Source organism: Dufourea novaeangliae, unplaced genomic scaffold (assembly GCF_001272555.1).
Source record: "Dufourea novaeangliae isolate 0120121106 unplaced genomic scaffold, ASM127255v1 scaffold56, whole genome shotgun sequence".
In the NCBI taxonomy this organism is placed as follows: Eukaryota; Metazoa; Arthropoda; class Insecta; order Hymenoptera; family Halictidae; genus Dufourea; species Dufourea novaeangliae.
In genome coordinates, this window is record NW_015373942.1 from 478,605 (window position 1) to 501,146 (window position 22,542).

General features: G+C 37.8%; 3 protein-coding genes and 1 long non-coding RNA gene across 4 annotated transcripts; 1 reads left to right on the forward strand and 3 right to left on the reverse strand.

Annotated features, from left to right (window-relative positions):
- Positions 1-12,070: 12,070 nt before the first annotated feature.
- Positions 12,071-13,958, reverse strand: LOC107185892. The gene is made up of 3 exons (XR_001516171.1): positions 13,861-13,958; positions 13,127-13,189; positions 12,071-12,372 (listed from the first exon to the last, which is right to left on the reverse strand). It is a non-coding gene; the product is annotated as an uncharacterized LOC107185892 (long non-coding RNA).
- A 905-nt stretch (positions 13,959-14,863) lies between these two features.
- LOC107185727 lies at positions 14,864-18,008 on the reverse strand. The gene is made up of 5 exons (XM_015573483.1): positions 17,849-18,008; positions 15,455-17,769; positions 15,279-15,368; positions 15,124-15,211; positions 14,864-15,031 (listed from the first exon to the last, which is right to left on the reverse strand). The coding sequence occupies exons 1-5, from the start codon at positions 17,901-17,903 to the stop codon at positions 14,877-14,879; spliced, it is 2,703 nt and encodes a 900-aa protein (XP_015428969.1). The 5' UTR covers positions 17,904-18,008; the 3' UTR covers positions 14,864-14,876.
- A 634-nt stretch (positions 18,009-18,642) lies between these two features.
- Positions 18,643-20,411, forward strand: LOC107185728 (cell cycle checkpoint protein RAD1-like). Its single transcript, XM_015573484.1, has 6 exons — positions 18,643-18,766; positions 18,829-18,989; positions 19,460-19,684; positions 19,759-19,953; positions 20,020-20,295; positions 20,382-20,411. Exons 1-6 carry the CDS (start codon positions 18,643-18,645, stop codon positions 20,409-20,411), a joined length of 1,011 nt encoding a protein of 336 aa, XP_015428970.1.
- A 150-nt stretch (positions 20,412-20,561) lies between these two features.
- On the reverse strand, positions 20,562-22,236 carry LOC107185809 (myelin P2 protein). Its single transcript, XM_015573571.1, is given in 4 exon segments — positions 20,562-20,960; positions 21,492-21,591; positions 21,593-21,734; positions 21,956-22,236. Coding segments are annotated over 4 exon segments (369 nt in total). The 5' UTR covers positions 22,029-22,236; the 3' UTR covers positions 20,562-20,906.
- Positions 22,237-22,542: the final 306 nt, after the last annotated feature.

Here is a 22,542-nt window from a genome sequence, read left to right on the forward strand (position 1 = left end):
GAAATATGCGCCGACTGAAATAATATCCGGCCGATGAGCGCGCGTGTCCCGGCCAGCCGCGGCGAGTGAAGCGCGCGGACCGACGTTCAACGAGGACGCGATGCTCGGGTGAAAAAACCGACGCGAATAAAAATGGAGGCTGGACAAAACGCGAAATTTTTCGCATTTTTTTACCGTTCGTCCACCGAACCGTGGTGTACGTTATCGCGGTCGCCGCGAGTGTGTGCAACACCCGGCCGCGCCGCAGCCACCGCGATGTGCGTGCGTTTATTCTCTTGGCCCGGGGAATCGCGAGCGTATCGTACCATGCACCGGTTACAAAGCAACCAATCTTTCCTGTCCCTTCCTTCTTTTCCCTGGCCCATTCCATACCGTAAAACCAGCCACCCTTCCCCCACTGCCCCATCTGTCTCTTTCTTACCTACGCTTTTGTTTGTCACATTTTCACCCCCTCCTCCCCCCGCCCACACAACCCCCTGTTCTCGCTCCGGTTCAATCTCGCAGCCGTTCGGTCATAAAAATATTTCTACTCCTTCCTGGATATTTTTTCTCTTCCGTTTGCCCCTCTCCCCTCGGTAGCTTGCACGCTTCTTGCAGCAGCAGTAGCAGCACCCACACCCCTATTATTCTGGACGACTAGCGGGAGGCGCGAAGTGTGATTTAAACGGGCGTAAAAGCGGCCGTTAAAAGGCAAGAAAAGCCTCCTTAGCGCCCGCTTTGATTGGCCAACTCGGTTTATTAAAACGCCCCGGGCGATATTACATATTTTTCTTCTCGCTCGGTAGCCTGGCCACTTCACCCGCCACTCCACGCCGCCTCCTTCTACCTTCCTTCCGCCCCCTAACCGTTGCCTTTTGTCAAAGTATACGGCTAGCTGCTCAAATAACCATTTTCTCGTTCTCACAGTTTCTTTTCTTCCGACCCCGACCACCCCTCCGGCAGTGTTTTACTGCGCCCCCGAAGAAGTTTCTTTTCCGAGCTTTTCCGTGCAACGAGTATCCCTCTTGAACCCTTCTGGTTGAACGATACCTCTTGAAAGGCGACGAGTGGAAAGAATACCATAGAATAGAGAGGAATACGTGAGAAAATAGATCGCTGGGATCACAATAGTGTGATTGTTCAAAATTCTTTAAAAACAATGATCGGTTTGCTAACCCACCGACGACGGTGTTTAGATATATTTTGACCCAAGATTCAATAAACTCGACGGCATCATTACAGCTTACGGAAACGAACTAATACGTACAGTTGTCTATATTAGCATTTTATACAAAGGCCAGCATATTCCAAAGAAATTTGTTCCAAAACTCATCGAAACACAGATAAGTAAGGGTCTATCTGGACCCAGGTACTGCCGTCTATTCGATTATCAAAAATGTCCGTCTTCAAAGGGTTAAATATACCAATCACGCGATCGGAAGTTAGATCGACAAAACGTTCGATTGCCAGAAAATCTCGCCTTGTCTACGGAACGACAGCGGGACTACTTTCTGTAATATTAATTAATAAGGCAGCTTCCGTGGAGCGAGATACTTGCCGCTAATTAAGAAATACCTACCCGGCCGCTCTTTTCCAGCAGGGGGGGGGGGCGAAGAAGCGGAAAAATAAGAGGCAGAAATTCCACGCTGCTCTGGCACCCTTGGAACGAGGTAAACTTAATCCCTCGGCCAAGTTAAACCAACTGCTAAGCTTTTCATTATGCGAAAACGAGCACGCGGGGAAGACGCTCGTCGAATAGCTCTCTGCTGCTTTTTTTTTCGCCCGACATCGGAACGATAATGTTTAATGCTTCGTCTTCGCGTACAGGGATTGTACCGCGTGAAATTTTTTAAGAACTTCCGAGTTCCATCGAAATTCACGAAATCTTCGTCGCGTATATAAGACGCGATATTGTTTAATTCATCCTTTTTGTCCTGTTTGGTCCCGAGACAGGATATTTCCCAGAGGTATCGTTTACCGTGAAAAAAAAAAGCGGAGAATGCAGGAGAAAACTGCCGTAACTTCGAATTCAAGTGGTGCAAAAGGCGACGAAAAGTTTTACGAGCGCGGCTGGCTGGCTGACTGGTTTGAATTGCATCAATTAAAAAAAGCCGTCCCGCAAAAATTCCATAACGCGACGGGTGGAGGGCTGCGTCAAATGTCCCTGCACATTCGCCGCTTTCCACTTCTATCCGGGCAGTAAAACCTTTTCGTTCTTTCGCGCCTCTTTTTTGTTGCATCGCTAATAACGATCGCATCTGCGATTTAATCCGACACTTCGCTTCCTAATGGTAACAAACGGATCTTCTTAAACGAATAGTTTTATGTTGATCCTCGAATCGAGTTATACTGAAAACTACGTCAAATTAAAAAAACATTCTATAATGGTCTCCTACTATCATCAAGGTGCTTCGAGATGATTGGTTTTGAATAAGCTCGTCAGTAGGAGTGTAAATCGCAAAAAAAGTATTCTATTGATGAAAAGGTGGGAGTATTAACTGTATTGCGGTGCCAATGACAATAAGACCAAGTCAACTAGTGATTGAGAACGGTAGAGTATTGATGGTACAGGGCTTTAGGGATTGAAGGCTCAGGAAGCTTGAAAAAATATTTCGGTCAAAGAGTGTTAAGACTAAATGATCTACAAGATAGCCTACTTATGGAAAAGTGCTGGTATTGATGACGTAAGAATTGAGACTATGAAATCAAATGAGAGATAAAGAGCAATCTTCTTGAATGACAAGTATTATTAAAAATTATTTCAAGACATAGATTCAGAGACACTTTTAGATAAGAATATACAAAGTATATGGATAATATTTTTCAATAAGATTCGGTTATTGCGTATACCAGAGTTATGTACAATAGAAGATGTAAGAATATTTCCAATAAGTGTTACAACCGACAACTCCGAGAATCTTCAATCGCTGACATATTTCCAGAAAACACGTGCCACTTCGTACAAGAGCAGGAAGAATACAATTCTATAGGGAAGAAAGCGACAATAGTACACCTGTAATAATAGAAATTCGCAAGCAGCAGTCAAAGTATGCGAAATATGTTCTCATAATACTTTGTCCGGTAGGAGAGCATATATGAAAATGTATATGAGAAGGGTCGATGATGCCGAGGGTGAGATCGAGTACAATAACCAGGGCAACGTTTAGAAAGATTCTCATAGATTTCACGCATTGTGAGAAATTAATTTTGAAAAAGATCAGCCGTGTCAAAAATGCGTGAAAACATTTCCGACTCTCGATTCTTCCCCACTATGTGATTTCACCTCGTATGATTCACAATATTATTCAGAATATTTCAGTTTCTCTCCATAGAATAAAGATCAACCCTGAAATAGTACAACGGAAGTGCGAAAAAGAAACTAAAGACGACAGGGTATTGCAGGAATAATGAAAACCTACTTTCCTTATTTCTATTAAAGTCACACCGAACAGAATTAAAGTGCTTCTTAAATGTGTTTTATCGTTTCACGTCAACTAACCTCGAGAGAGGAAATTCAAAGGTTTCGAGGGGAGGTCCCTGAAACCTTTGAAAAATCATACCGTGAAAGAACTCGTTACACGCTCCATTGGTATGATATTTGCTCGATTGTACTGTGTAATTTAATTTGACGATACAATACCTTTCTGGGATAGACGCTAGAATGACATTTTTTACAAAACAGGCAACTGCTTATCATAGACAAGAGGCTCTCCAATCGAACTCAAGATCTGGCATTCACAGTAAGTAACAATAAGTGTATGTCTACAGACGCGAAAAAAATCTTTTCTTTTAAGATATTCCCCGATAATCGTTCCCGTCTGGTCGTAAAAAGCATCGTCTCTATGCATACATTCCGTGAAATAAACGATAAATAGATCTTCTCGTATCACAATGGAGGACCGTTTCAAGTGCTAATCGGCTACGATTTTTCCCCGAAAAAGGATACCGAGGAAAAAGGGCGACTCTTCGATGGATGGGGGAGGAGTTGCCCGAATGAATCGAGCAATCTTGAGGTCCTTTGTTTTTGAGATCTGCCACTTGTAAATATAATTACCCCCTACCTCCTCTCACTCGTCCTCGAGCTTCATCCCCTCTCCCTCCGGCGGCGCTTCCACCTGGCCCATCCCACCGTCTCTAATTTGATTCCGCGGTTGTTTTCACCCACCTTCGCCGCCGCCTCCTCTCCTCTGTTCCGGGCTTCGCCCACGCATTGTCTCTTGTCTCTTCATTCAAATTACCCTACGCTTACCCCCATTCTCGCGCCGCTACAACCACCCCCACCCTCCATCGAGGCTCTCCTTGCCACCATTCCACCCGCAGCAGCAGCCAGAGACCCCGTCGTTTTCGCCCTTATTGTTGCGGTTTTATTGAATCCGCTCCGTGCCATTGTCAGCGCGCTAGCGAGAAACGCGAGGACCGTTGTTCAAAGAAAATTGGCGCGTAGTTCGAAACACGCGGATATACCCGTCTTTCAGCCAGTACTCCCTCCCTCCGCCGTTCGATGGAAAATCGAGTTTCACGGGTGCGTAAGTACGGTCAAAAGGTACACTACACACGCGCACTGCACACTGTTATTGTACTTTGATATATACTTCTTCTCCTTTTTTTTTCTATTTTTGCTGTTCGCCGGTTTGTTCCCGGTTCGTTTTTGCAGTTGCCAAACCATAAAATCGTTACAGCGGTAAAATGGCTTCCGCAAGGTATAAAGGGATGCGCGGCGCGCCTCCGGTGTCTCTCTTTTAGGACTGTGCTTAAAAACTCGAGATGAAAAATATTTTTTCGGAACAGTGTTGCACGGCAGAACGAGGTAGTAGAAGTAGCTCGAATCGTTGTGGATACGAACGCAGAGCAATTTCCCCTCTGATATTCGAGTGACCTCCGGAGGTCTACTTTTGTTCTATATCTTTCGGTATTGTCTCGTTTCCGCGAATGCATAAATATATAAGAAAGTGGAATTCGTGCCTGGAATATGTTACAGGGAGGGGAAAGAAACGTTCAAGTCTGCCCCGGCCGCGAGGGTAGCATCGATGGGGGCCAACTTCAAGGGGGATGCAGGAGAGCCGTTTACATATCGAGAATCAAACGGAAACGCCCGGACGAAGTGTCAACACGCGAAGACGCGTTCTGGCTTTATTTATTCTGCCATTATTTCCGCGTGTCCGTTTAACAGAAACGATAAACCATCCAGCCCGTCGCCCCTTGGAACGATACATAAATATTTCCCGTAAGTTTCGAGTGCACGCGTCGATAGGCTGTTTCGAACGTGTCATCGAACGAAATTGTTGTTGTTGTTGTTGGCAAACAAAGGAGAAGCGGAGAGAAGGTAGAGAGGGTGATCGAAAAAAAAAAGGATGGTTAATAGCCGCCAGTCCGGCGGCTGTTGATTCGTATAATGAAATCAAGAGTAATCGAGAGGGCGACGGCTATTGTCCGGGATGCATGAATTTCGGCGGGCGACCATTAATTATTCAAAATTAAATATCCTTCGGGGACTTTAATTAAAATGTTTACAATGTCGCCCATTCAGATCGCCGGGGACATTTTACCGTGCCGATATATTAAAAAGGCGCGGATTCATTCATCATGACCGGGGAATATACGATACACAACCACTCCGACAGAACTGCGCTCTCGGTTATATTAAATAAAACCTCTTTGAGCGAATTCGTCTGGCGGAGTAACAACTCCGAAATAAAAGAACGAAAAAAAATTACACCATTACAAGAGAAATCTAGACCAAGGTCCATCGTTTTCGAGCGATTAACGAATCTGGCTTCCGGGAAATTAATACGACTCGTCGATCGCCGATTGCCAAATCCAATAATGTAATTACGACACGCGGCTCGATAATATTCGTGTAATTAAAATTCCACGCCGTCCGTCTGCAACCATCGTTCGTGCCTCGGTGCCTCTGCTACTCGTAGTCCCTGACTCTTGCGAGCAAACGATTCTTGTTTGTTTTGCAAACAAAGGGTTTCTCGTAAGGGTTGGAGAGACTTCGACGATGAGAGAAGGAGCGATAGAGAAGAGGGACGAAGAAAGCGGAAGAGATACAGGGTGAACAGGAAGGGGGGGGGCGAAAGAAGGAGGGGTGGAAAGTGAAAAGGGGGTGCTGGAAAACAGGGGCAGAATTATTACATCTTTTGTTCGAAGGCTCGAACCGCCCCATTTGCGGAATTGCGGATCGCGATCCAGCCGCGATTGCGACCGCTGAATGCCACAGGGTCGGGCGGAGGCTTTTGTTAGTTTTGACTAATTTCCAACAGGTAATCTGCTTCAATTCGAATTTCCGCGAACCCATAATGGACGCGTTACAGAGGAATTCGGTAAAATTTTGGTCTATGCGATCTGAATTCCTGATTAGTTTACGGCCAACCGCGACTGGATACACCTGTTATTCCAGTGACTCCTAACGCAATAATCCAAGCGAATTGTTACATTCGAGTATGTGTTTCTAATTATACGCGACAATTACATCGACGTGAACGTTTCTCTCTGTGGCATGTTCCGGGTGGAAATAGTAACGACGAAGAATCGGTGATCGTAAAATTTTAATCCCGCGTGTCGGTGGTTGCACCATCGGCGAAATACCACTCCCCCGTCCCGACTCGAGCAAGTTTAATTCTTGTGGGTCCCATCGGTGACTTTATCGCGAGAAATTGCGACGGTCCGGAAACCGTCGTTACAGCATCGTTACCGTAAGAACTTACTGCGAGCATTGTTACGGCTAATGTTACCGAACTTGGTTAACTTTCAGTTTTACCGCCCGATTCGGATTAAGAATTTACGATAACGACCGACTCTTCGGTTTATTCGCCGCCACGGGAAGAACCGAGAAAACGTTTTCGAGAGACACTTTAATTACAGACCTTGTACGCTCGAATATTTAGCTTTACGAGAACGAAACTAACGAATGATTTTGTGGAAACAACGTATCTCGTACATGAACATTCCTTCTGTTTTTTTTTTTTTTGTTTCATTTACGAAGAAAAAGGAAACGAGGAAAGACCACGTAAGCAGAGAATAAGTCATTCAAGACTGCGGTTGGAAATCAATGCATCACGGGGCTAGAGCCTGTTCTTGTCGCGCATAATTCGATCCGTCCATCGTATCGCCTTACCGTCGATTCGATAAATCGGGTGACCAGCTCGGACCGCGACATCAACGAGAAACCGAGCACACTGGTCTCATGTATCATCTACTTGCCAGATCGGCGCTTTCGCCGACAGTCAATTACATTAACGATGAAAACACTAGGTGACAGGCGTAGGAAGAAGAGCCGGAAACTTATAACTTCTCCCTTCGTAACTTGCTATTTCTGCGCCTTTTCGTGCCAGTTACCGCAACAATATACTCGTGGTCATGTCGTTTCTAGTTTCTTCGCTATCTGGCTCAACTAACTTCTGTTAATAACAGCGAGACATTAATTTCGACCGATTGGACCCGACGGAGTTGTGCTACAAAGGCGAAAACACGGGGAGCAAAGACGCGTTTCGAAGAGGATGAAAAAGTCTCTCTCTTTCTCTCTCTCTTTCTCTCTATTACTTGGACGAACCCCTTGACAGCATTCGAATTCTCATTCCGCGACGGCAGGAGGACTATTTTAACCCTTCTTCTTTACGCCGTATAATCCTTCCCTCTGGTAGATCCTCTCTTGGCGGTCGGTATAATCGCGCCACACCGGTGTTCCCGCGGGAGTCGTTGCTCTCGACACGATTCCTCCAAAGGATGAAACGACGAAAAGTTTAATGAGCCCGCCCACCGCGTGTCCTCGGTCGGTAAAATTGCCTTTTCGTTCCCTTAAAGACCTCGGATCCGAGACAAAGCAGCGTCTCTATAATTGACTCTATAATTGATCTCTATATAACAGAGACGTAAAACAAGAAGACCAATTTGGCGACAACAAACGATTCGAGCGATTACTTTATTAATGGGTAAATTTTGTGTACTGTTGTTCGCGAGCGAACAGGAAGATGAATTCAGTGAACAATTGGACGAATCGCGTGTCCTCTGTCCCATCATTCCGAAACATAAACGCGGCTGAGCACTAATGGACCACCTTAAATATGTAGGACCAGCCTGCCCACCGGGTAGCGGGTAACAATAAACTAACACTTAAGACGTACTCCAAGACACAATGCGAAGTCACACTCCTCGCGCTAACGATCTCACCTACCGAGGTTCAAGTTTTGCGCCGTAGTGTCTCTGGAGACTGTTTTAACTTGGGCGGGTTATAAGAAGCTCGGAGCAAAGAATGAAATAACGGTTAATATTTCACCGTACCTCAAATATAATATTGACAAACAGGTGCGTTATAGACCGATAACGTATGAAGTGCAAAAACAGTTTCAATCTACAGACAAATTTTGTATAAATTTATATTTTTTTGAAAAATAGGGTAAAAACGACTAGACTGATTAAAGTTATTACCTCCAATTACAGAAATAAACACTTCAATGAAATTGATAGCTGGCATAAACATTTTTCAGTATTTTCTTTTTACTCTAACATGATTCGAAAATTTAACTGTATAATAAAGCTCAAAGAGGCGTATTTTCCCCAACATGTAAACACTTGTCGAACCTCCGTTCACAAACACGCATGTTTCCCATAAAGATAAACAAATCCTCCGAAAGGTAACTAATCGATGAAATTATTTTTTTTTCCCATCCCCCCCTTGAACCCACATTGTACGATAACGAATCGAAACGCGGCTCCGCGTCGTAGTTTTTCGTTTAACCGAACGATACGAGGCCGCGTTACTCGCCACGTCATAAAAGCTAACAATGATGGAAATATTAGTTTTTAAAGCCGCGCAGGGTGTCGTTAACGGTCTGAACCTTTCCCCGGTCGGCGGGCTAAAAGTTGCTGCCCCCTCGTTGCTCGTCGGGTTTTCTTACGCCCCGCGTTTATAGGCCTTCGTGAGCTATAATTCCTCCTTCCTCCGTCTACTACTTGATACGTAAAGAAAGAAACGTGTTCCCATTCGTCTACTTCGCGCGAAGTTATACGACCTTTCGCTACAACGTGTGCCGAAACAACCCTTTATGAAGAAATATCTAATTTCTTAAGGGCAATTTATTTACTACGACCATCTCAGCACGTATATTACCGGTAAGTGAAGATATTTGATGATAATCATAAGACTTCATATTCTTGATAACGTTATTTATGAACAGGGATGTTAAGATCGATAGACCTACAATCACAAAGAATTTAATATCATTTATAACGAATAAATAATTGAATTTAAGCATAGAACTCAATTTGACATCTACGTGATTATTAAAATGATTAATGAGACTTTTAAGGTGAACAGGATATCCTAGTAGTTTCTTTTTTGTGAGCTCAATATTTGACAGAAAGTGTGACCAATGTCAGGATAACGAAATATTTCGAGAATTTTTTATTCGAATGTCATTATATTTTATTTGTCGTTGCCTGTCGATCGCAACAGCCGACGACGACAGTCATTATAAATTTAACAGCTTTTACCAAAAGCCATGTTACCTCGCAACCGTTTCGCACGCAAGCGGCACTTTGCGTGCCGCATTCGAGACGACTTGCCCCCTTGTTTGAACTGGTGTTGCGCTCAAAGTCCGAATGCATAATTAATCGGATTATCAAAGTCGAATTAAAGTTTCATTTGACCCAGATCTAATGTTTCGCCTACCGGTCGTGTAATGTGTCTCGGCATTAATTCATTCAATGGTACTTAAAGTTTCATTTTGAGGGGCAGCAATGAAACCTGAGTTAGTGATAAAGTGAGGTTCAAGCTGTTTCAGTTATCGCGATTAAGAAATACCTGGTCAAGGTTGCGAGGAATTTAAAAGAATAAAAAAAATAATAGACCTAAGACAGGTATGTACGTGCTTGTCTTCACTGTAGCTAGTAATGTATTTAGTTCAAAATTTTGGTAACATGTATTTTACGCAGGCTGAAGTTAAATTGTTTAATAAGAAAAATACGAATGAATATTTGAAATTTCGCGTCCTCTTTGAAATACATGAGAAATGTAAACAGAAAATTGTAAGCAACCGTAAAACATATTTCCTACAGTTCATAAAATGATCTTTGATTACTTGTAAGAAAATTAATGAAATACACAATGTAAAATTCATGATTCCAAAATGTTATTAAAGAAATCATCCCTGCTTTGAAATTCCTTCGAGGAACGTTCTGGAATATGCAATATAACAAATGCCTCGACTCACAATAAGCGATAACAACGATTCGCTTCATAATTCTTTGAATGAATCGTGCTATATTACCCCGAAACACACCACTTTATGACTTTTAGTCGATTTACATTCCAAATACAGTTCCGGTGATCAACGATTGATCGATCAACAGAATTCTCATTGGCTGTATAGAACAGAGGCATGTAAACTCTGTTTGATACCGGCGAACTCAATCATTCTCTCTGTTCTACGACACGGCAAGGACCAATACGGTCTGTGTAAATACAGGGAACCGAGTGCACTTTGCTCAATATTTAATGCGAACGTCAGATCCTTCTGGCGCATTTTCGATTAGCAGCAAGGGAATTGAATTACGCGGTTCTTCCGTTAAGCGATTTCGTACTTTTAAATAATCGAGAAGTTACGGAGAAAATACTCGATGCGCGAGTCTCTCTGGAACTAGTTGCTCCGTATAAAATATTGATGCAGTAGAATCTCAAAACATTGTTTAACGAATCATAGAAAACATCAATTGAACGTTCGAATATTCAAATAGTGTTATATGATAAATAAGGCAAAGAAACTTTGTCACATTCGATTGCATCATTGTTATCCGAACTTGTTCGTTACGAACAAAAGTGTGTAAAGAAACTGAGAAGTATGTAGTTTCTGCGTATAACTGTTGCAAGATTTTGTCCATTATAATTTATTTACAAAAACAAATAGATTTGGTTGGTCTGGCAAAAATCAACAGAACGGTTGATGATACATATCCTACCGAGACAAAACTTAGTCTAGAAATGATTAATAGTACGTTTGAACTTACTTGTCGTAGCCATCTTGAAGAACTGTCTTTTAAAAGTTATATTATTACCGAATCCGTTAAATGAAGATCCTTGAAACTTGCCTCCCACTAACAGCACGTATTACACTTCAACTTGTTATGCAATAAATGAGTATATATACACTATGAACAGTAACTGAACAAATAAAATCGAATAGTTTTTCGAATTTCACAAGTGCCACACTTTATCACGCGACACAAGTACCAAAACTATGGTTTAAATTACGATACACTCATTTAAATTAGAAATTTCACTAGCGCTGGTGGCGCTATCTGTAAAGCCTTGGCGGAATTAAGAGAGCGTTACTAGTGCACGGTACACCAAGCGGGCCTGTTATTGGTAAAAAAAATTAGCAAATAACAGACAGTTATTCTTTTAGTATGTATTCTCATACGTCAGATTTGAGTAAACCTACATCAGTTCGAATTGCCGATTATCGTGAACTTGACGCGTCAATGTTGTTTGTGCGTTTGTTGTGTAGTTTATTTATCATTATCGACGTGAGAAGTGTTTTTAATGTTTACACAGAATTTATCACTTAACATTGTTATATTAGTGAAGTGTAAAAAACACATAAGTTCAGACGATTATTGTCCTGGATGACGGAAATCATATTTAGTCAGCGAATTTCTGTTTACACTACCGAAATCGGAGGTATCTTATCAACGCAAGGTAAGTCAATAAACGATAACTGCTCTTATAGTTCTGTGTAACTGCACGGTATAAATTCAAGCATAAATTTTCCACAACCGTCAATGTAGCAATAAAAACACAGTTACTAAACATTTAAACTGATACGAGTTGCACTTGTTTCGCGCCACTTCCCAATAAACAAGTTCAGCCATTTTTGAATGCAAACACTCTATACAAGTACAATATTCAGGTTACATAACTGTATTTTCTTATACTTAATGAGTTTCATGTTTATAAAAATCAGGAAATCAAAATAACGTTTTATGGATTCTTTATTCCATTTCTGAAGAAAATGGTGATGATTATACAAGAAATCATAATTCGATGAAATATAACATGCATAAATGCAATGGGATGTGACAAATGAGAAAATGATTTTTCATATTTTTATTGATGCATTCGTATGCTTCTATAATATAGCTCATGTTTCAATGCAATTCCATGTTATTACAGTCATAGTACATTTTGTTAAACTTCGTTAGTCATCATACCGATGATAGAGAGAGAGAGAGAGAGAGCTTAAAGTAGATAATGACATCTAAAATCTCGACTGCTGATTTATGGTCGCGACATCCATCCCACTGTAAACCATCAATTTAGTAGCGTCCTGTTCTCAATTTAGCATTTGCAGGGTTTGCAATTACACTGCCCTCCAGACTTGCAACAGCATTTGTCTGTAAAAGAAATAGAACGCATATAGTTAAGAAAAAATGTCGAATAACAACTTCGATTTATCTATAATAGGAAGTACTGCCTGAAAGTACATAATATAGATATAGAGTCCGAATAATTCTCGTGCCGCTCGTAAAAAGGTGATTTATGTGTCCAGTTCAGTTAGTACAACTATATTTTATGCTACTATAGACTGTACAATGTACAACAAATAAAACGATTAACGCTTTTTAAAAACAGTAAAAGCTTTAAGTTTGAAACACCAAGATCGTAACTCAACCGTTTAATGAACCGACATTAACACCGTCACGGTGAAACGGTCATTGGTTCAGTACACAAAAACACATACAGTCAAGGCAAAATACCGTGACTACATTCCATCGAAGTAACCTGCAAGTTCTGTTCAGAAGCAAATTAAACCGTAATATCTGAGAGACGGCACGGTAATGTCATGACGAATACTTATACATTATGACGTAATCGTAGTTTTCTACTTTAAAATACACTCAATGATAAAAACACTGCAGACTTTATGCATTTATAATAGATACTACAAAATAAAACAAAATAGACGAAAAAGATTAATAAAGTTGAAGACTAATTTTATTTTCTTCTTTGCCGAATAAAGCCAGTCATTAACATAACAAGTTAATTCAGAAAACGTGAAACGGTATGAACATTATTCACAGTCTAATCGATTAAATATTACTTTTATAAAAAATTTAATTTGAAATTATATCGAATGTAAATAAATACCTCCGCATCCAGAGTCACAGCACTTGCAGGAATCACCGCATTTGCAGTCCTGGCAGCAGTTGTCTATAATAAATTGGAACATTATAAATTAAAAAATGTTTCGGAATGTCATATATTACACGATTTATCGAGAAAACGTAAATTATTCAGTAAAAATAGGTGGAAATTTGATAAAACTCATCAATTGAGCGCACGGAGCAATTGTGCTTGATGAATAAATTATTTCATTCCTTCCTATGCAGCCCAATAGCCATGCGGCCCGTATATTATAGACTTTACAAAGAAATTCCGAGTCAAACAAGTACGTGCTTTTATTAAATTTCTCATCTATTCAGACATACAGAATCTCATAAAAAATACTCACTAAAATGTTCTTTTGGCGACAATTTGTAAAAAAAACTTAAACAAAAGCAATGTTTTTTATTCAGAAATTTAATGTCACAACTCGTACTATTATATTAGACAATTAAACAATGAGAAATAATTTAAAAATAATAAAAGGTTCCAAAAGAAATTGTTCAATGTATATTATATAATAACAAAGAAAAAGTAAAAATAAGTTACTGTAAATGTTCGAATATAAGAAAGTATACTATAAAAAGAAAGCTTAACAGGATTTTGAATGTAATTTAATATGTCAGTATAAACTTCTAGTACTCGGAGACTCTGTAGTACTTCATAATTATCTATCACGTATGAAAATAATGTTTCTAGAAAATGGTATCAACACTTACCACTGCAGTTGTCGCATTTTGGTCCCGGCATTTTGAATGGTAATTGATCTTCGCTGTGAACGTTCGAGTTTCGTGAGAGCACAATGATCACTTGTCAGTTCCGCTGTGATGCTTTGTATTTATCGATCATCCCCTACCATGCCCTCTCTTATGCCGAAGTGCTTGAACGGCGTGTGCAACCGGCATAGTGTGTGCCATGCGCAAACCAGGACCGTATTAATTCAGACCTGAGTTTATACTATTTGTTCTATATTTCTTTATATTCAATCTATAGTTTCAAAACTGGAAAACATCCAGAAGAAGCTAATTTAAATATGATATAAACGAACAATTAGAGATACGCAATTTTCTTAAGAAATTTTATATCTTTCCATTATTCTTACTAAATATTATTATTCCAATTTGTACATTTTAAAAACATGTTAAAATTATAGTTTGATCTAAATCAATAAAATGGAGTTCTAAATTTCCAGATTATTCCATGTTTCACATGTCTATAGTTGAAATACGAATAATTAATGTTCTTTGTGGTCAGTTCTATAAATGATCCACAATTATGTCGGGGCTTGACAATGACGTGTACGCTCCTGCAAACGCGCAGCACGAACCCAATAGAAAACGTCTGCAAGTTACACAACGGTGAAAGATAAGGATTGGATCTTTTAAGAGTTCCGTGCAAATTCATTCTAGAAATTTTACACAAAGAAATGATAAGAGTCTCATGACAGAATTACTATGGTACAGAAGTATAGTTCTTCATACCTTTTCTTGAAACTCATTAGAAAGCACAGTTAAGGAAAGTACTTTTATGTTTCTATCGTTTTCTACGCTGCGCGTATTAGAAAGTAGAAGTCTTGAACTTCACTACGAGTTCCATTGAAACAACGCAAAAATCAGTGAAACGTAAATATAATAAAATACAAACTTTATTAAAGAGTCTTTCTCTTTTAAACTTTTTCAATTCACCCGTAACAAAAATATAAAACATCGATTTCGTTGCAAATATCAAATATTAATCAAATGCGTTTCTGTCTGTGAATAAAATTCGTTTTACTAGCTGCCTGTTCTACATGTATAGATACATCTTCTGGACCATACATAATGTCCAATACTTCATCATTTGGTGTTAGCCCATCATCCTCTTCTTGTTTTTGAACCAATTTCATCCTACCTGTAAGAAAAATTTGAAATGCATATACTTAAATTGCAAATGTCAGCATATATACTTTATACATATACAGATTTTACTGTATACACTAGTACCTTCATGTCGAATAACTACTTTACTGTGTGCTGATTCCAGTAATTTTTTTACACGAGTTCCCTGTTTGGGTGACTTTGTTTCCTTTATCTGTTAAAGATGCAATTTATAAATATAATACTAACAACATAAAAAATTGTTATATTAAAGTAAATACCGTTTTAACTCGTGAAGGGAGTCTATAAGACACCTTAGGAAGTACAAAATGACTTTTAGGGGTACTATTATCGACTGGTGTTAGAATTACCTACAATGAATGTAGAAGAATGTTAAATATACACAAGGAAATATTATTGGAATAGTGTTTTAAAAAAAAAAGGTATTTCTATGTACTTCTGAGTTGCGTATTTGATTTGTTCCTGATCTTCGAGATGAATTAATATTGAGAGGAACCTTTTTCTGAGATTTAGTTGGACCACTTCGTGGTGTAGATTGTTTTGAAATTCTACTTGGTGATCGTTCAACATTTTTCTTTACAGGTGTAAGTAACAGGCCATCTGTTTTAGCACGTACATTTTTTATAAGTTGCATATCTGTACCTCTTATGTACATACCAACTGGTGAAACTACGGTGTTATAATTCAATCTGTACAACCCTTTTGCATGTGGACTTTTCAAAATATGTTCTTTTACCGTATTTTGTGGTAGACTACCCATAGAAGGAAAATATTCTTTCTTTCTTTTATAGTTTACTTTTGAAGAACTTCTCCCTGGTGTGACAAAAAGTTTTGGCTTAAAATGCTCTGTTTTTTCTTGATTTTTGTTATCCGTTTTCCTTGACAATGGTGATTTACATATATCAAAAGCTTTCACATTTCGATTCAATGGGTTTTTCATTAAATTAGGCGACTTTATATTTAAAAGTTCTGCTTTTGAACCTCTTACTTCATTATCTTTGATATGAGGATTTTTATTATTTTTCTGGGGAGTTTTGGGTGTACAAGAGTCTGAGCTCTGAATTAAATTAAATAGAGGTTTTTGTGTTTCTAGATATGCCAGGTAATCTTTACAAGACATCAAGGTTTTTATAAATTTAGCCTCAGTGCTAACCAATGTATTTGATTTATTCAAAATAGAGAGCATGGGAGCTATCTCTAAAGAGTTCTCCTCTTCTGTAACTACAGCATCTGCGTTTATTTCTGTAATAAGCCTTACTGTATCAAGACACCGCTTTCTTTTTTCAGCTATGTCTTGCAGAAGTGTTTTTTCTAACTCATCTGTATCAAACATTATATAATCCTTTGTATCTTCATCAGTACTTACCGTATTAAAGTCAAACTGTCTATTGAATTGCATAGATTTCTTCCTAGAATATGATACATTGCCAAATTTAGGATCTGTTGATTTGTGATCTGATTCAAATTTATTTACACACTTCTCCAATAAATTGGGTAAACTTGCAACATACTTTTCTTTATGAAAAGTATCAGAACCACTCAATGCAGCCATTTGTTGATCACAAATATTTTGTAGTTCAGACATACTTAACAATGAAGGTACTGAAAAGCTTCTTTGTAAAGGTGAAGAATATTGTTTCTCTTCAGGAAATAATATCTTACACTGAGCCTCTAATCGTTCGAAAGATTCAACACTAGATATATTTGAAGACAGATTCATTAAACTATCACCACTTCCATTATAAGTCTTTTTTGAGATTTTTTGGAAGAATCTTTTCTTAATTATGTCTGTGGCAGACAGTGGTGTCGCAGGTAACGATGCTGTAGTTGGAGGTGTAGTTAATAATTTGTCTCTTTTGTAATCATTGGTATGGACAATTTGATTAGAAAGAGAATTTGTAAGAATCTGTTCTGAACTTGGAGGTGTAGATAAAAGAGATGAAGGCCACTCAGGCCAGGATTCATCCTCTATGAATTTACACATTTTTCGAAATTCTGTTGTTAATCTGCTTAAATTTATTGCAGATGTGTTACATGTATTGTCATCATTATTTATAACTGACTCTTCAATAATAGTCACTAACTTCTCAGTGAAATTTTTGGGCGAATGTGCAAACTTCTCAGACAGACGTTTTAAAATTGGTTGTGTTTGTGAATCTTCTTTTATTCGATTAAGCCGATTATCTAAAGAACAGAGTATTGTTTCAAATTTGTTTATTTCAGTAGTATTTTGTTCATGTTCACAGCTATCAGATATAAGTAAGTCTTCATTTGTACAATTTGGTAGAATTGGCCATGACTTAAGTACAATTTGCTCTGATATAGGAACTGTGTTAGATTTATTGCAATGGATATTATAATTTGTATCTCTGTTCTCTTTTCCAGATGAAGTTGATGCTAATACATTTATATCTTTCGATATTATATTTCTGTTTATTGCACATTGAGGATCATTATTTTCTTTATTATCATCTTTCAAATGTGTAAATGCAACATTATGTACAGATTCACCTTTTAAATTCTCACTTTGAAATAGATTAATCCGTTTATTTAAATCTGGAGCAGTTTCAACAGATGTAACAAATGAAATAGAGGTATCCAGCATTAGAGAATCTTTTGTGGAACTGCCAGCTAAGATAGTGGAATTTTTATTAGTGCGTGTAGGTCCATTGGAAGGAAAGTTACATGATTTTAGTCGATCCAAACTGTCTTGGGATATAGAATCTAAAGTGTCAGAGCTAGTAGTATATCCTGAAAAAGAAATGATTGAACAATCAGAGCGGTATTCGTTATGATTTGGTATTCAAGTCTTTGTGTTATGTCTACTTACGGAAACTATGTAGAGAATTTGTAAAGTCCTCAGCATGTCTTCGATGTCGACTCATATTTATTTCTTGTTCAAATCTTAACACAATCGACGAGAGACATGTACACAATCTCACTTTCTCTCTTTTAAAGTGCTGCTATAGCGTCCGTCGAGTATTCGTTAAACTACCATTGATCCATTTTGAATGTTCAGTTCAGCCAACGTATGAAACATTGATACATTAATGTTCTTAGTGAATTGTATTGTTACTAGACTGATGTTTGAATTATGTATAAAACTGAATAAACAATATTTTATTATGTTATTTAAGCATACATTTTGAAGTATAACTGTATTACCATTCAACTTAACCACAGTTAATTTATGTTCGATCGAATAATACAATTTATTTATTGGTAATAAATGGAACGGATATGTATAACTTGAAGTTAGTTGTGTGTTCATTGTTTTGACTGGTTTTGACCAGTTTTGACAAGTAGAATTGTTTACTTTGAAGTAATATTAAAAATACGCCACCGGTAATGATTTGTTTTTGCGTCTTAGTTAATAAGTTGCCTCAACGTACCTGTGTAAGAAAAAATCAGTGTAAAAGACTTAACTTTTAGTCATTACATAGCTGTCGGTTAGACTACATCCTATTTGTATTTTGCACATGAAACGTGACATTTATACGCGTGACTTTTAATTTTTTGTTTGTCATTAAAATTTTTATATATTTTTTATTATGCTATATCTTTTCCGTTGATCCTACGGTACTTGGAAAAACAATTGAACCTAGTAGAAAAATACTAACTTTCATGAGTTCTAATCAACAATTGGAAAACAATGCTTGTATACCTAACAAACATGATGCAAAGTACATAGAATTGGTACATAATACATTACAGGAAACAAAGGAAACTTTTGAAAAGGAACAGAAACGTATGTAGTATAATATCTTATAATATTGTGACAATCTTTTATGTGACAGTCAATAATTTTAGTCTCTGATAAAGTACTATTGAACTTGTACAATATTTTTGGTGCTGTATTTGAAAGATCATTAGAGTTGTATGAACAAGGACGTATAACTCATATTTATCCATCTGAAACAACTGCAGTTATACCTCATAGTGATAGGAATAATGCAAGATATTTAGTACAAGTCAAAGGGTTTTCAGGATCAATATATACATTTTTCCCTGATGTAAATTATTGCACTTGTGCATCATTTAGGTATTACAATTTAAAATTCCTTTAGAAGTTTATTTAAATATTAATCATACAGACTGTTGTTAAATTTTTATCTTACAGGTGTCAAGTGTTAAATGATAAAAGTATATTCACCTGCAAACATGTTTTAGCAGCTTGGTTGGCGACAGTCACTAAAGATAAATTGTCTTATCAGTATATAACAGAACGTCAATTCCAAAATTTATTATTGTATCAGGTTTCATATGAGCAACATGTATCCTGACACGACAAATTATATGTTAGTAGCAAAATTAGGGAACCTTAGAACTATAGTCCAATTATTAAAAGCAATTAACTTTAAAGAGGTATGATAGCACGAAGTATTTTTATGTAAGAATTAAACATAGTTTGTTTAATAATTTATACATTCTACATACTTAGACTGCAACTTGTTTTGGAACTGAAAATGGTTTAAAAGTAACAGTGGAGGATGCAAAATGTATGCAGGCAAGTGCTTATATCCCATCTCATGTATTTCAAGAATTTAATTTGAAGGATGATGTTATTTTTCGAATAAACTTAAATGTTTTGGTTGAATGTCTATGTATGTTTTGGAGCAACATAAATTCTCAAGGAAGTTCAGTGGCTCTGCAACTGTTTTATAAAGTATATACAGAATAATTTCTTTACAAACTTAATAGCCATAAATAAATATTAATGAATAATGATTATAATGATAGGGTACTGGGCATCCAGTAACAGTTCTTATAGAAGAAGATGGTGTTATAACAGACTGTTCCTTAAAAACTCAAGATCCTGATGAATTGTTAGATTTCCATCTTGACCCAGAAAATGTTTTGAACAAAGTAGTCCTGCAGACTGAATTATTGAAGGATATTTTATCCGAGCTCGATCCAACCAGTGATTTAATTGAGGTAAAGCAGAATTGAACTTGCATGTTAATGGTTCTGCAGTTCTACGATTTTATAATTATATTATAGTTACTTCTGTCACCTTCTGCACCATGCTTCCGAATTAGTACAGCTGGCTTAGCTGGCATCTGCCATGTTGATTTACCACATGAAGGTGATTTAGTAGATAACTTTCAATGTTCCTCAACAGCAACAGCTAGTTACAAGTTGTCACATATTAAACCAGCTATGAAAGCCTTGTTATATGCAAATAAAGTTTCCTTGAGAACTGATACATGTGGACTGTTGTGTTTCCAATATATGGTTAAAACAGATGAGGGTCAAACCTGTTACATAGAGTATTATGTAAGAGTCAACTTTTTCTTACCGTTTACTTACATAATTAGAAAACAGTGAAAGCAGTATACAAATAAATAAGAACATTGTTTCAGATTTCACCGGTGATAGATCCAAATGAATAATTGTGGTATAAATTACTGGGGATGTTATAGACTTGTAAATAATAATGGGATAAAAATTATCCAATATTTTATTACCTAAAATATTGCATTAATACTCATCATTGTAATACTAACTATATTTATGTAAAAAAAATTACTTTTCTACAAAACTGGTAGTTACTCCAATTTTTTTATTTATAAAGATTCCATTTGTGCGAAAGCAAACAATTGAATTATTTCAAATAAGCGTACAAAACATATATAAACTGTCAAATCTATCGAACCGTTATATAATTATGTTTAACGTATATACGGATATACGTATTCGAAACACTGTGTGCGTATAGTTCCACTTTGAAATAATATATACATGCATTTATACGTTTTCATGTACACCTTCTGTGTCTTTTACATTTATAAAAAAACAATGTATTATTCTTTGAATTGCAACAATAACTTTTAACGTTGTTAATTCGTCGTTGATCTGAGAAACACCACACTTCGGTAGGAGTACTCTTATTCTTGGATCTTGTATACTCTGGTGCATACAATATCGTCGACTTTCATAATCTGCAACATGAATAAAGCATTCGTTATACATTTATTTATTGATAAAAAAAAAGATCGTATAGAACGTTCGTAACAATTCCCACGTATATTATTTTTGCCAACTAGCCCTCAAGGCTTCAGAACAATTGATTATCATTAACTGCATTATTGAACTTCTTATTAAATTGTTCGAGTCACGAATACGACAGGCATGCGGTAATTGTCGGACCTTTTGACCAATGACATAGCCATTGTTATTATCATTAGCCGTTCGGCCCTGTTATCTTTCGTTGTGTCGTTCAACCCTGTGAAACTACTTCCATCGCACGAAACCGTAACTCAATTGAACTGTTAAGCTTGTAATTCCTTAATGATCTCCCACGGTGTGAGATTACGTAATTGATTATCCGGCAGATTTTATTAGATTCACGGTGTACCATCAGGGTCGAAACGACCAATGAATCATCCGGCAAGGTACAAAGGTCGCCGACAAACGACCGACACCGATGACCCAACAAATTTCGATCGTAATTTTTTCACAACCATACGCACTGCTTTCATTTCCGTTGGCGTGAATTCCCTCTCGATTGTGGTCTGCTTCTCGCCCTTTTGCACCTGCATGAGCTTGTTCCCTTCTAAAGTGCAGACGCTATTCGAATTCCTCGCCGAGCTTGAATTTTATTTCGGAGTTTTTGAACGGACTGGTCGTCTTCAAAGTGTAGACGTCATTGTTCTCCGTTAATTCAACCACGGGGCTCACGCTGCTACCCATTTTACGCATCATCAGGCCCACGCCTGAAAGAAGAGGAAGCACGGTTTAGAAATCCGGAGAATTCAAAGAACACTTCAAAAAACCGGTCGTTGTTAAGCCGTATTTACGGCTTCGAGCGTTCCACGGTGTGCAAAAACGACAAGAGCATCGTCAACTTCTTCATATTTGTCTAATGTTCGGCGTGAGTTCGCGGAAGAAGAAAAAAAAAAAAGATTCTTTTTCACATAACGATCATTAACATTACCTAACGTTTTCATGTATTCATCAAAGTTCTGGCTATCTTGCAGCTTGTAACGTTTCCCGAAAAATGCTGACATTTTCGCTGGCAGTGATTATTCGCGATGTGCAACCGATGAATGCGTGAAACAGACTGAACACCCAGTCTAGCGATAACGCGTTATATAGTCCAAATAAGAATATTGCTGAGCTTCGTTATCTATTATACGCGAAACCGAGCTCCGGTTCAGTTAACACGGGAACTGAAAAATGCAAACTTTGAAGTTTGAACTTTTACGATATCGTACACGGACCCCCTTGCCTGTTTATTGTAGATATCGTGTATTTAAAACAAAAATAATCGTGCACAGTGAAATTTTTTAAATATCAAAACACGAATATAGTATCTGTAGGTTGAATTTATTTTTCAAATATTTCATGCGTCGCAGATGAAACTATTTCAACGGGAATCATATAGATTAATTTATTACAGGTGTATTATGTAAGGTCAATCAATATGCTCAGTCGCAATTCCTAAAGCGGATTGCGAAAACACGATCTCAAATAACATTATGTATTACTGTCATTTGTGTTGTATATTGTGCTTGTTCGTTC